At 34.6% G+C, this 13,305-nt stretch overlaps 2 protein-coding genes across 5 annotated transcripts; both read left to right on the top strand.

The window, feature by feature from the left end:
• The first annotated feature begins 1,573 nt into the window (after positions 1-1,573).
• LOC117216771 (4-nitrophenylphosphatase) lies at positions 1,574-4,400 on the top strand. Its single transcript, XM_033463774.1, has 6 exons — positions 1,574-1,851; positions 2,236-2,396; positions 2,751-2,888; positions 3,049-3,259; positions 3,542-3,686; positions 3,979-4,400. Exons 1-6 carry the CDS (start codon positions 1,758-1,760, stop codon positions 4,157-4,159), a joined length of 930 nt encoding a protein of 309 aa, XP_033319665.1. The 5' UTR covers positions 1,574-1,757; the 3' UTR covers positions 4,160-4,400.
• A 2,900-nt stretch (positions 4,401-7,300) lies between these two features.
• Positions 7,301-13,068, top strand: LOC117216833 (mitochondrial amidoxime-reducing component 1-like). 4 transcript variants are annotated; one of them, XM_033463919.1, is made up of 7 exons: positions 7,301-7,507; positions 9,338-9,861; positions 10,654-10,905; positions 11,339-11,462; positions 11,537-11,742; positions 12,169-12,319; positions 12,510-13,068. In XM_033463919.1, exons 1-6 carry the CDS (start codon positions 7,493-7,495, stop codon positions 12,278-12,280), a joined length of 1,233 nt encoding a protein of 410 aa, XP_033319810.1. In that variant the 5' UTR covers positions 7,301-7,492; the 3' UTR covers positions 12,281-12,319; positions 12,510-13,068. The 4 variants fall into 4 exon arrangements, with proteins under 4 accessions (XP_033319810.1, XP_033319809.1, XP_033319807.1 ...); XM_033463918.1 differs by having other exon boundaries at positions 12,504-12,644; XM_033463916.1 differs by having other exon boundaries at positions 7,302-7,507; positions 12,169-12,240; positions 12,504-13,068.
• Positions 13,069-13,305: the final 237 nt, after the last annotated feature.

The following is a 13,305-nucleotide window of genomic DNA, read 5'->3' as shown; positions in this document are numbered from 1 at the left end:
AGCTGTTATAAATTCGTGACAAAAGGTCATACATCAATTATTATCGAATCAATGAATGTTTGTCGAGTTCGAACGTCTGTACAGGTATTGACGAATATTTTTCAGGACTCAAATCACCGTAGGTTTAAAGATGCAAGAATCTTCTTCTCTACAACGAACAACACTGCAATTTGTTTACATGCCAGTGCATGAATAATCTAACACGAAATAATTCATTGCTTTAAAATAAATATCGAGCTTCGCGTTATCTTTAACTGAAATATATTAATAAATTTTAGTATTTCTGTGACTATGACTAGGTAACATGTGTCAGGGCCGTATTGAATTTGCGAATTCGCGTCTTCTGACTGTCGAGCAACGGACAAGAACGTAAACTAGACGATAACTCGAACCAATAACAGTAGAAAAACAAGATAAATTTGTATTTAGAGGTCATAGTATTTAGATAAAGTTATAAAAGTTAAATTGATAGTTAATATTTTAATAATCATTACTATAAATAATAAATGCATTTAAAATACTGTAAAATGACAGTAAATTAGCAACAGAAGACCTTTTATTTACATTTTGCGATAATTTAATAATATTTTATTCTTAGTACTTTTATTTAGGCTAACAGGTCCAAATTTCGTTTCTCGATCATTCTTTGTTGTTAAGCACTGTAGCCCGTAAGTTGCAATTGAGATTTGAAATAGACATGCAGCTAGTTAAATGATAGCAAAGTGGAAGAAATTCGTTGTTTCCAGTACTGCACTATTTCTTAATATCTCAAATCGTATTTCAACATCTAACGTTTGTGTAATTCCACCATTTAGTTTTGGTGAAGCGTAATATATTGCTTTGATTTTCATATTCCGATGTGGTAATCTCGTTCTGTAATTTATCGACTAGAACTTGTAATTATATTTAAAAAATTATCCAATTATCGCAAAGGTTTAATGTAAATCTCGTAGGTTTAATGGTAATCTCGTTCTGTAATTTATCGACTAGAACTTGTAATTATATTTAAAAAATTATTCAATTATCGCAAAGGTTTAATGTAAATAGTATCAGTTTCTTTCATTAATTTACTGTCATCTTCGAATAATTTAAACGCACTAATCATTCGAAGCAACGATTATCGAAACATTAACTATCGCGTGTAATTTTGTTCGTCTATTCGATACATAATTTCGTCCTTCCACATAGATACCTGGGGATGAAATTAGGAACGTGCCTATCAGAAAGAAATTCGAAATAGAATCGTCAAATGCAAGCGAAGAAGATGAAGACGTAGCTTGTTTCATATATGATATTCAATTATTAATTTTCGAATGATGCGAAGGGAAAAAGCGTGTTAGTAGTATTTTCTCGACTCCGACCTTCCTATACTCTTATTACGTTAAATACGTGCCGCGATATTTTGAACTATATACGTTAGTCAGTCGATTATACTTACCAAGCCTGGGAAACCAACATGAAGTCATAATTTGTCATTATTCATACATATCTTTTTTTTTGCTTTATTCAGAAATTTTCTACGTGTACAATAACGTTGAGAATACATGTAAAAAGCTATGTATGTTATGAGTATTATGTAGTGGTGCCACGTGCGGCACGAAAATTTATTTTACATATTTAGGTTTTGGTGGTGGCTTGCTGGTAGTAGATTGTTTTCTCAGTCGAGTTCCAGCAAGCATTCGACACAGTCTACGGCGAAGTCCTAAGCTTAGCGTGATACACAGTCACAACTACTTACCAGTACCCAAGAGATTGTCATGGCAACCAGCACAATAAACTTGGAAAACGCGAGTGTAGAGGAAACGCGGGAGTTTTTAGATTCATTCGACATCGTTTTATCGGATTGCGATGGCGAGTTTCCACTGTCTACCCGTCTCATAAGTATTTTACATCGACATTTGCTTTTAAAATTCTTCCGATACTTGTCGTTTACAAGGTTCGTTACAATGCAACGATTCCTAAATTCTGTTGGCTTTGTTGCTTCGCGAAAGAGACTGTGCGTCCTTACGCACTGAAATTAATACGTCTCGTATTAATTGTCGCGATCATCGGAAATTACGTATTTACGTATATTCTTGTCACGAGAAATATTTCCATATACACACACATACACAAGGTGCTAAGCATCATTTCCATGAAAATATTCGAGTATTTCGAGATGGAGAATTTGGCAACCACCTGTTTACCAATATGGTGAATCATAGACGATTATACTAACTTGACGTCTATTACTAGGTGTCCTTTGGTATCTTGACAAACCGATCCCTGGCTCAGCGCATACGCTTCATAAACTACGGGACCTAGGCAAGCAGCTGTATCTATTAAGTAACAACAGTACCATAACCATAGACGAATTCTGCAAGCGTCTCGATTTACACGGACTAGATATCAAAGCGGTGAGTGTTGTTTTCGATGCTATCGACGGCGATTTCTGTTTGCCAGTGCGTGGAGAAATCGTTTATCGAAGATACATACACGGAGTATGCGGATTTGTAGGTAAAATAGATATGCGGGAATATCGTAGGTGCATTCAGTATCGGGAGCGGGTATTGTAGATAACACCAATTTATGTATGTATGCACATATTTGAATACCTATAGAAATTTTTTCTGGATATGTTACGCATGTTATACGAAACAATTGTACAATAGAAACGTAACTAAACTCCTACTCTCGAATAAATTATTTCCCCTTTAGAATTTTCTGTTCTATTGCATCTCGTATTCCGTTTCATAGCGAATGTTTTACAGAAAGAAGTAATAAACACCGCGAAAACCATTAGCTGGTATCTGAAGAAGGTTCAGTTCACGGGCGAAGCTTTCGTGATTGCAACGACACAATTCCGACAAATTTTAATCGACGATGGATTTAAACTCGTACCACAGGAAGTGAGTAACATTAGCAAAGCTTACGATCGAGATATACATTGCTTCGAATTATTTAGAAAAATAATGCCTATCGGATTGCGGATTTTTACCTATTTATAGGATATACGAACATGTTTTGTACAACGCAGTCACGAAGCTAATCTTTAAAATTCATTTGCAGAAAACTCAGATCGTAGAGCATAAACGATACGACGGACTAAAGGGTATCGAGGATGATCCGGCTATTAAAGCAGTGATCGTCGATTTCTGTTCTTCCTGTGATTGGACAAAATTAGCATTAGCCATTTCTTGCTTGAGTAGAAAAGATGTTCTTTACATATGCGGTTGTAGAGAGGAGTGGCTCGTTTATCATGGCGATAAGAGAATTTTAGGTACTTGCATACATGTTTGACCAAACTTCATTGACACCTCTCCTATTATTTGCATATTTATCTTTTTCTTTTTTCGACTGTAAATATTAAGATAAATATCTAGAGTCGAACGTTTCTAACTGTTTTTAATTTGTAATTATCTTGTCGTAATTTTGTTATTTCATTTGCATCACGCGCACCTTTTAATAAAATATTAAATAAAGTGGAATCTATTAGGTATAAACATAAGTAACAAATTAATTAACAAACATAAAGGATTTACAACAATTACTTTATTTGCAGGTTCTGGTCCCTTGATCGATCTAATTAGCAAACAGAGCGGAAGAACACCATTAGAATTTGCCAAGCCTAGTGAAAATCTAAAAGATTATGTTTTTGATACGTGCAACGTGAAAGATCCAAGCAGATGTTTAATCATCGGCGACTCGTAAATATACCTTCGTATAATCCATGTTTCTTAATCCTAGTTTTTTTCTTTTATATTTAATATTTCACATTCCAATTTGGACATTTGGTAGAATTTTTTAGCTGTTTGATTATCACGTGGGTAGCTACCCCCAGCGGGGTACCATCTTCGTGTTTGTTAGATTATATCCTTTATGGATTATATCCTAATGTTCACAATTTTTCAAAGGAAATTTATGTTGCTTTTAACGTTACGATGAATCATTACTCGATCTTTAATCGCCTAGTACGAATCATTCTCTTTCTTGTTTCAGGATAAACACAGACATGAAATTCGGTGCTATGTGTGGATTTAAAAAATTGTTCGTCAACACGGGCACGGACAAAATAAACGAAGCGGCGATGGACGACGAGTGCTGTCCAGATTTCTATATTCCGAGTCTAGCGTTGTTAAAACCCCTTATCGATTCGCTGCAAAACGAATCGGCAAACTAGAAAAGTCGTGTTTCTCCTGTTTCCACCTGCCCAGTGGTAGGCTTTACAAACTGATATGTAACACGCCAAATTTATTTTCGTTATTAATGACAGAATTGTTCAAGATTTTTTGCTCAACTTTACAACTTCTCATTTGTCATCGATTTTTAGTCGCTTTAGACGATAATATTAATATCTGCGAATGTATAAGGAATAACTGTAAATACGATACTAATAACCAATGAAACGAGATTTTATTTAATCAGTTCAATTTGCATTTCTGCCGAGAACTACTGACAAGGCGAAGGTTAAATGAAATATGCTAACTCTTATCAAAACCTCACTCATATCGCGCTTGTTCGTAACCGAGATAGAAAGAACATTTCCGATGTGTATATTATTCAGCGAAAATTGATGGCACGTTCGTGTATCTCTATCTTCAAATTAGTATCATTATCGTAATTGCTGTATTAGGTCACATATTTAGAAACTGAAGCTCCGCGGAATTTCTATATTAACAGTTCCAGACGTGAAACACTTGACGTGAAATTATATCATGTATAAGACCAATTAAAATGAATTGAAATTAGAAAATTAGCATGTTACCAAATACAAGTGGCAATTATTTTCTTATTGTTAATTATATTGTGAATTTCCTATAAATCTTTCCCAGAAAAACTACAGTAGAACCCCGATTATCCGAAATGATGCGCCTATCTCGAATAATACGATAAGGTTTATCAGTATTCGTAAATCGCATAATAAGATAATAGAAAACATTTTGATAACGTCATATTGTTTAATTCGTTGTTTAATCGATTGAAAGTTTGATCGACTGCTTTCACGTTACCAGACTATGTTTGTACTTTCGTACTCTTTGTATTAATATTTCGGAAGAAGAAAAAAAGAAAAAGGAAGTTATGGTAAAAATTAAAGTAGCTCGGATAATACGGAACTTCGGTTAAACGGATTTCGGGCAATCGAGATTCCTTTTTCCATTTTGTTATGTAATTTCTGTTTCAAAATTTAGCATAAAATCTGCATATATATTAGAAACAGACAAATGAGAATACATAATATATCACATAGATATCTAGGACAAACCTTTTTAAATTTCGCGATATAATTATCGGGATGGTTTAGCGTTATTGTAATTCATAGTAGAATGATTGAAATGCATCGAGTCATCGTACAAATAGATACCAACGTTGCGTCATTACCATTCGATGTATTACTCTCGATGTTATATCATCATTGGACTATGGATTTTTATATATTTCTAGTTAATTAGCAAATGCAAAAATACAGTATATAAACTATCCAAAGTATGACAACTCGTTAGGATATTCAACGAGCAAAATAAATCTCCATTGAAATTCTATTTCTCCTATTCATAAAAATCTAAATTCGAATGGACATTTGTAACTCTAACGACATGCTAATCCTAACCTAAATATAACCTAACGCTAGTCGTCGTCAGGACGCTTTTGGGAAATGTAAGGTTTCAAATATCTAGAAAAGTCACATAACATATACAAATATATAAAATATCCAAAATGGAGTACCTATTACGATATTTAAAGGATGAAACAAATTCCTATTTAGAATTTGTTTCTTCAGTCTCGTTCATGAATATGTAAAGTTGCATAAATACCCGATAATATATTACTGTTATGGTGATTCAAAGAGAAGTGCAGGGTCAAGAGGTGGTTTCGAGAAAAATGACTTTTAATAACAAGTCAACGATTTCACATACATCACACTTATATTCGAAATATAAACTGTGATACCTTCCGTTTCGATAGGAAAAATTTCTTCTTTAATATATGTCGGAGATGAGAGGAAAGCCGAAGCCTTTCCTTGCAAATTTTGGCAACATCCTCTAGCACTCTAGCCTAGATTTTATCATAGCTGTAATTGTTCGAGATTTGTGATAGCGAGATTGGGTTCGAGGTGACAATTGGTCGCCGAACGGAGGTCTGGAGTGGTTGTATGGGTTTTCCGAGACATGCGGCCTCGCCACGTGTGAGGTTGCCTCGGAGGTGCCGATACAATGGGACATACATTGTATTAATAATCAAACTCCAGTCAGAAACTGCCTAGCAACGACATTTGGAACTTCCTCGATGCTTCCAACGAGTGCGTATCAAACTCCAGGCAGAGACTGCCTAGCAACGGGCGTTTGGAACCTTCTCGATGCTTCAAAACGAGTATAGAAAACAAAATGCAATCGTACAGCGAGGAAAATCTGCACGAGGCTGGCATTCGTGCGATTGCCTTGGAGAGTGACACATCGAGCATTTTCAACAATCGTATTTTGCGCCTAAGATTAGTTTACGTTTAGTAAAGAGTTATCCCGTTGACCGTGGATTCGTTTGAATCCAGAAAACATTGTTAATAGTGTTTATTAAATTTATTAGTCGTAGATCATATTATTCATTAAACTCATTATTCGTTAAACTTATTATTCATTAGACTTATTATCTGTTAAACTTAATTATTCGTACAATTTATTATTCACTAACTTCATTGTTCATCAAACTTATTATTCATTAGACTTATTATTTGTTAAGCTTTGTGATAGTCTTGTATATACGTGCAAATATAATCTCGGCCTTGTGAAACGATGACTAATCCACGCGAAGAGTTGTTACGCGCCCAGAATCCCAATCTTAATCCCACATATATATATATATATATATATATATATATATATATATATATATATATATGTAGATTTTATAAAAATATATATGTATGACAAATAATAATTATTAATATAAATGAAATAATAAAAAAAATGTAATAAATAATAATGATATACATATAATAAATTTTATTATATAATAATTTCTTACTAATATAATAATAATTATAACAATATATATATATAAAAATAAACTATTTTCCTATTATTTGGTAGCAATGACTGAATTTAAGCGAAAGTTGCAGATACACCCTTTCGACTTAACATGGTGGAATAAGCACAGCTAAAAATTTTTTGTCTCTTGATTCCTCGTGATTTCAACGCGATTGTTCCATCCCATGGAAGTTATCGGTCGACTCATGAACTGCGGTAAAAAAAAAAAAAAAAAAAAAGAAAGAAAGGAGAATAAAGGACGTTCGTCGCGAGTAAATCGCCTTTGACGCTTTCTGGTCAACGACTGACGCGTTCACAGCGCACAATCGGCGACACCATAGACCTGCGCCGATAAGAAGTGGAGAAGGGGCACACGCAGTCGGGCCATTGCATAATACAATCGGCAGCGACACAGCACGTATACTCCGGAATGAAGAAAATACGCCTGTGAGCCCGAAACGACGGTTTGCACGAGTGCCAGAACCGCGAGGATCATGCAAGAACACCCGGTATGTACTTATCACGATAAAACACCTTTCTTTATTCCATATGAACACATTGTTCACGAGAATCGAGGTTTTTCGCTTCGTAAGCATCGGCACATTCTCCAAAAGTGTTTGAGAATCGTATAAGTTTCTTTCGCACCATGCAACGTGTTAATGCAGAAACTGTAATAAGGTTCTCGTTAATTAAAGTGGAATTTATTTTCAAATAAACATGAATGCAGCAGCGAGTTGCTTACGCGATGCATATTTCAGTTTTTCATTCAACGATAAGAGAAGACGCGAACCAACACTTTTCATAAAAGTTGACATAAATATAAAAGCTAATAAATTTCCATCGATTGAAATGAAATTTGCATTCGAATGAGATTATGCACTGCGCGTGGATTATGTGATGCAGATGTTTTTCATTTGACGACGAGAGACGCGAGCCGATGTTTTCCAAAAAGTATCGGAAAATTCTAAAATCAATTCCGCAGACACTTACTACTAACACCGTGTCAACGTAGCAACTCTGATAAAGATTTTCGCTGATTAAGATTGAATTTGTTCTCACATTGAAGAGAATATCGCGAGTGAGTGGTACCTGTGATGCAGACCAAGTTAGAGAATTTGGATGCGATATCAAGGCCACGGGTCGAGCTGAATTAGAAGAATTGATCTTTCCGATTGCTTGCGAGTATGACGTTGTTTGAACTGATAATTGTGCTCTGTAAATGTTAAGTGTAATTGTGTTTGAAAGTGAGTAACATAGATGAATTTTGAGCGATATCTTTGAGAATGTTAGTAGATGAGAATTGTCTGGAACGATCAAAAACTACGAGCAAACACACCGCGCTAAGCCTCTTTGTAGCAGGAATTCGATTAGGAAACAATGGCATTATGCTCGATTGTTACTGTACGTGTTCGACGCAGCTTCGACTTTTCGGATGACGAGCATTGTTCTTAGACGGCCGCGTGACTCTAACAGCTACGTGAATTTTGGATATAACTTGCTACATAGGTCGATTATAAAGTGATTCGAGAGAGATTGACGATTAGTCGATGCTTATCTAATCTCGTTGAGGAAAATTACTGATGCTCTTCTTGTCACAATAAGTCTTTAGATAAACATAACATAAAACGGTGACTAAGGCGCGATGGCAGAATCGTAAAAAAAATGTTATGTTCGTAGACAACAGATAACAAGAAAATGGATTTTTTACCGAAACAAATTAATGGACTTTAGGAATATGGCAGCGAGTTAAAAATCTAGAAATTTATATGTTTCATATGACGTGATTAAATTTTAATTATTATGACGAGCTAAGATATAATAATGGAATTTCATAAACTTAATAAATAATGAAATGGATTAAGAATTCTGGAATTTCTTTAGCATAGTTTCAGTCGAACTTGAATAATCGTTTGCGCTCTACTAAAAATCGTTGACAAAAAGATTTCAATCAAAATTCAAACATCCAAACCTTCGACAAATTTTTATCACTCTAATTATATTTCAATTATTATTTCTATGATAAATTATGCAAGAATGGATTTTGACCGAAATTTAAGTCAACATTATAGAAAATTATACAAAACAACTCCAATCAAAATTCAAAATTCCAAGGCTACAAAAAGTGTCTATTCCAAATTTTAGAATATTTTATCCAAAAGTATTACAACTAAATTTAAGCTGTTATTTTTCCTCTACTAAAAACATTCTTAAAAAAATTTTTTTCTTATCAAAATGCAGAGCTTCGTTAGAAACGTTTTTAACGTTTCCACGAGCACTTTTTTAGCAGCCATTCCATTAGGCCCTGTTCCATTTTAACTCAAGGTCGTATCTTTTTCTAGTACTGGCGCTCAACCATCGCGATAACGTGCGGTTTCGTGGTCATCCTCGCGGCTGCTGTTTGGACTATAAGGAAAACTTCCCATGAAAAACGGAAGCGGTCTCGAACAAATGATTCAAAAGAGCCAGACAAAGTGAACGCGAATGTTAATAGCGAGAGCAACATAAATAACAAGAACGAAGTAACTCGCGAAGAAGATGTAAATGTGGAGGAAAATGAGGAAACATACGACAAGCAATCTCCGAACGATAAGGAATATCCGAACGATGAGGAACGTCCAAAGGATGAGGAACGTCCAAAGGATGAGGAACGTCCAAAGGATGAGGAACGTCCAAAGGATGAGGAATGTCCAAAGGACGATACGATTGCCGAATTACCAGATCCAAAATGGGAGAAGGTTGGCCAGATTCAAGAACTATATATGTATCCATTGAAGTCTGGACGTGGAAAGAATGTAAGGGAATGTGACTTTACCGAATATGGAATGAAATTGGACGATGCAGGAAAGTTCACCCTCAGAGACAGGTAAGCAAACTTTTTATGATAGTTCACCAGATATGATCTTCAATTCTAGGGAAAATTTTATTTGTCAGTAATTTTTTTGTCATGTACCTTGGTTTTGACCTTAATATTAAACATGATATATCCACGAATACAGTAAAAATGTTATTTATCATGTTTCAGATTAGTTACGCTGTATTATATCAGGTTTTTTTAGTTTTTTTAGTTCTTATATTTGCTTAAGTGCATTTTGCTTTTGATAAACGTTGAATTTTTTGTGTAGAAAATTTGTTTCTCATTTATTGAGAATTAATTCTATTATAGCAATTGCACTGTCGCATAAATATGTCAAAGCTTTTGTAAAAAGATAATGTCCATTGTTAGGATCATTCTTCAGCCCTAATACTCATCCTAGCTCACGTTCTCCAGTGATTATCCTACAGAACCTTTAACACGTATACTATGAAAATATTAAAAAACAAGGAAACATGCATTATTTTCATTATATCATTAACATTTATACTTGTTTCTTCAATGAAACGTCATCAAACATCTTCAAACTCCCTTCACAATATTCTATTAACATTTCCAACTCTTTCAGCTCCGTTCTAATAAAATTATAAAATTCGATCATGTACTTCCACTGAAACATCATTTATATTCACTATACAGAAATTTCACTGCACTACAATAAATTAGCTTCACTATACGAGAACATTGTATTACAATACATATAACTAACAACAACGACATATAACTAAATCCTACAGACCCCTTCCCAAAGGAACCAAAGATGAATCCCCTGCTGTTCATCAGAATGTTTCTAGTGTACAACGAGGAAACTGGACGCTTTCAAACCGGAAGACAATACCCAACCTTGATCTTAGTGAGTTTATCGGCGGTGGATGAGAACAAGGTGAAGTTGGAGGCTGTAGGGATGCCCAGCGTGATCTTCGAGGTTCCAAAGAACTTGAAGGACGCGTCTGAAGCCGTGCAGTGCAAAATGTGGTGGGGAGAGCCAGTGAAGTGTATCGATTGTGGCACGGAACCCGCCGAATGGCTATCGAGGTTCGTATTTGCATCTCTTCCCTTTCTACCTCGTAAATAAGTTATGAATTTTTACGCACTTGTAGGAAATTTGAAAATGTGAAACTGTTGCGCTTAATACGAAGAGATATAAATATTACTAAATATAACATAAAATATTACCAAAATAGGCTGCTTTCTGCGATATTTGAAAGATGAAACAATATCTTCAAAAATACGAATTCGCACAGAAATTTCTCGATAAATTTTATTTTCCCCTATTTCTCGATGATAAATGTGTCCTATTCATTTTTAGTCGGATAAATTACTTCTGACTTGCTTCGACATTGATGCACTTGGAAAATTAAAAAATCAAATTGGTGGATTTCTAAATTTTTATTAATTTTCATTATTGCTATTGATTTGTAATTAATTCATATTAATTTTCATTAATAAGACTCACGTTTCTTTGTAGATTTCTGACTGGAACGACTTCTGGTCTTCGACTGGGGTACACGATGATGGATAGAAGAGACGTTTTCGTCGATCCGTGGAAAAAATTCACTCAAGTATACCGGACACTTAGAAGCGAAGATACCGTAATTATCTCAATTTTTGTCTTCCTTTAAGCGGGAAATTCATATACTTTGCCGATCGAAGGGATGTTTTCTAGGGGCTGTTCAGTGATCTGGCCAGTTATATGTTAATGACCACAAGCTCCGTTGAACAACTAAACGAGAAATTGGAGACACCAGTGTCTACTCTACAATTCCGTCCAAATATTTTGGTCTCTACGCAACAACCATTCGAGGAAGATGAATGGGAATGGATTAAAATTGGTGAACGTGTCGTGATTAGGAACGTCAAACCGTGCTCACGGTATAGTAAACATATTTTAATTATCATGCACTCTTAAGTGATTAATTTTATGTGTCCCTGATATCATCAAAATATTGCAATTTAAAACAAATATTTACAACGACGACGAGTAAATTTATAAAATAAACGAAATAGATATATACAGGACGTTTCAAAATTACATATTCCGTGAATGATTCATTTAGAACGCTATAACAACGAGATTCTGCTATGTTTCTAGGCGAAGATTCTTCAAAGGTTCTTATGCGAAGAAATATGTATACTTTGCTTTAGTACTTAACGCATATACCGCTAATATACTCTGTTTATGTACGATCCATAAGATCCTTAACACCTTAAAAATTTTAAGTGTAACATTTATCCACCGTTTCTCGAAATGTAGAATTCAAGTTACGGATTACTTGAACAATGCAATTCATATTTCAGATGCAAACTAGTGGGCGTGAATCCAGAAAACGGCGTGATGGACAAGGAGGAGCCGTTGAAGACTTTAAAATCGTACGACGAGATACAATATCTTCATCGAGCACATGGATAAACCAAGAACTCACAACTACACTGGTTGACAAAAGTCTTTGTACATATAATTGATTTTTTCTGTATATCGTGTGTGTCATATAAAACATTTTAAAATTGTAAAATGTTTCACGTAACGTGCCTTATAAGTTGATTGAAAGTGTCCATAAGTGTACAAATAACTTTCGTGAGCCACTGTACGTCAGAGATTCGCCTTTATTGAATCAATTTCTAATCTTCTCCAGTTTCAGGGAGCCAACTGACCCAGAACGAATCTCGCTGGAGGGCAAGGCACCAGTTATGGGGATATATTGTGGACTGTACGTTACTGGAAGAGTGAAGATCGGCGACGAGGTGTTCATTCATCGGTCTAATGATTCGTCGGTAGAATTGAATCATCGGGAGGCAGAAAATCCTAGATAGATAAGAAATATATTGAAAACTAACTCGCTTTCAATGGCCTTTCTATTTCAAGATAGATAAAGTTCGTGCGTTAAAAAAGATACCGATATATGTACGTTCATGTTTGATGAACAATTATGGATTATAGTATTTTCAGGCGAACGACTCAATTGAGTAATTTCTAGAAGATTCGAAAGACTTCAAGACAATATAAATGCGCCATTTGTACGATCGATTCTTGTCAATTCAAAGCTATGTAATTGTTATACATTGTATATGTATGTTAGGTGTCCTAAAATAATTGGCACTGGTTTGCATTGGTGTTTCCCAATTCATGTATTTTAGGGCACTTCAGAGATAATGTTTAAAAATCGTTATGCTAAATAAAGTTTTGATTGTTATACAAAGTCCATGTCTATTATTTCCTTTTTTCTTCCTTTTCCATGAAACCCAAGCTAAGTTTGAAAATGATTTTACTTGTGATTTTACCTTAAAGAAGAATTAACTATTTTAGGAAGAAATGATATATAATATTATATGAAATTAATACAGAGATATAAATTAATTTCCTATTAAAGACGATACAATACACACTATAAAGCTGAAGATTTAGAGAAACAGCAGTTAACGTTCACAAATTTCACA

This window comes from Bombus bifarius, unplaced genomic scaffold (assembly GCF_011952205.1).
Source record: "Bombus bifarius isolate JDL3187 unplaced genomic scaffold, Bbif_JDL3187 scf7180000007973, whole genome shotgun sequence".
Classification (NCBI taxonomy): domain Eukaryota; kingdom Metazoa; phylum Arthropoda; class Insecta; order Hymenoptera; family Apidae; genus Bombus; species Bombus bifarius.
Note: the sequence above shows the minus strand (reverse complement) of the source record. Positions and strands in the feature narration are given on the sequence as shown.

Excerpts from the sequence above, each read along its gene's own strand:
- LOC117216771 (XM_033463774.1), top strand. The coding sequence starts at position 1,758 with ATGGCAACCAGCACAATAAACTTGGAAAACGCGAGTGTAGAGGAAACG. Across the intron at positions 2,889-3,048 it reads TTAAACTCGTACCACAGGAA|AAAACTCAGATCGTAGAGCA; the intron begins GTGAGTAACATT and ends ATTCATTTGCAG. Across the intron at positions 3,687-3,978 it reads TGTTTAATCATCGGCGACTC|GATAAACACAGACATGAAAT; the intron begins GTAAATATACCT and ends TTCTTGTTTCAG.
- LOC117216833 (XM_033463916.1), top strand. Across the intron at positions 9,862-10,653 it reads AAGTTCACCCTCAGAGACAG|AATGTTTCTAGTGTACAACG; the intron begins GTAAGCAAACTT and ends GCTGTTCATCAG. Across the intron at positions 10,906-11,338 it reads CCCGCCGAATGGCTATCGAG|ATTTCTGACTGGAACGACTT; the intron begins GTTCGTATTTGC and ends GTTTCTTTGTAG.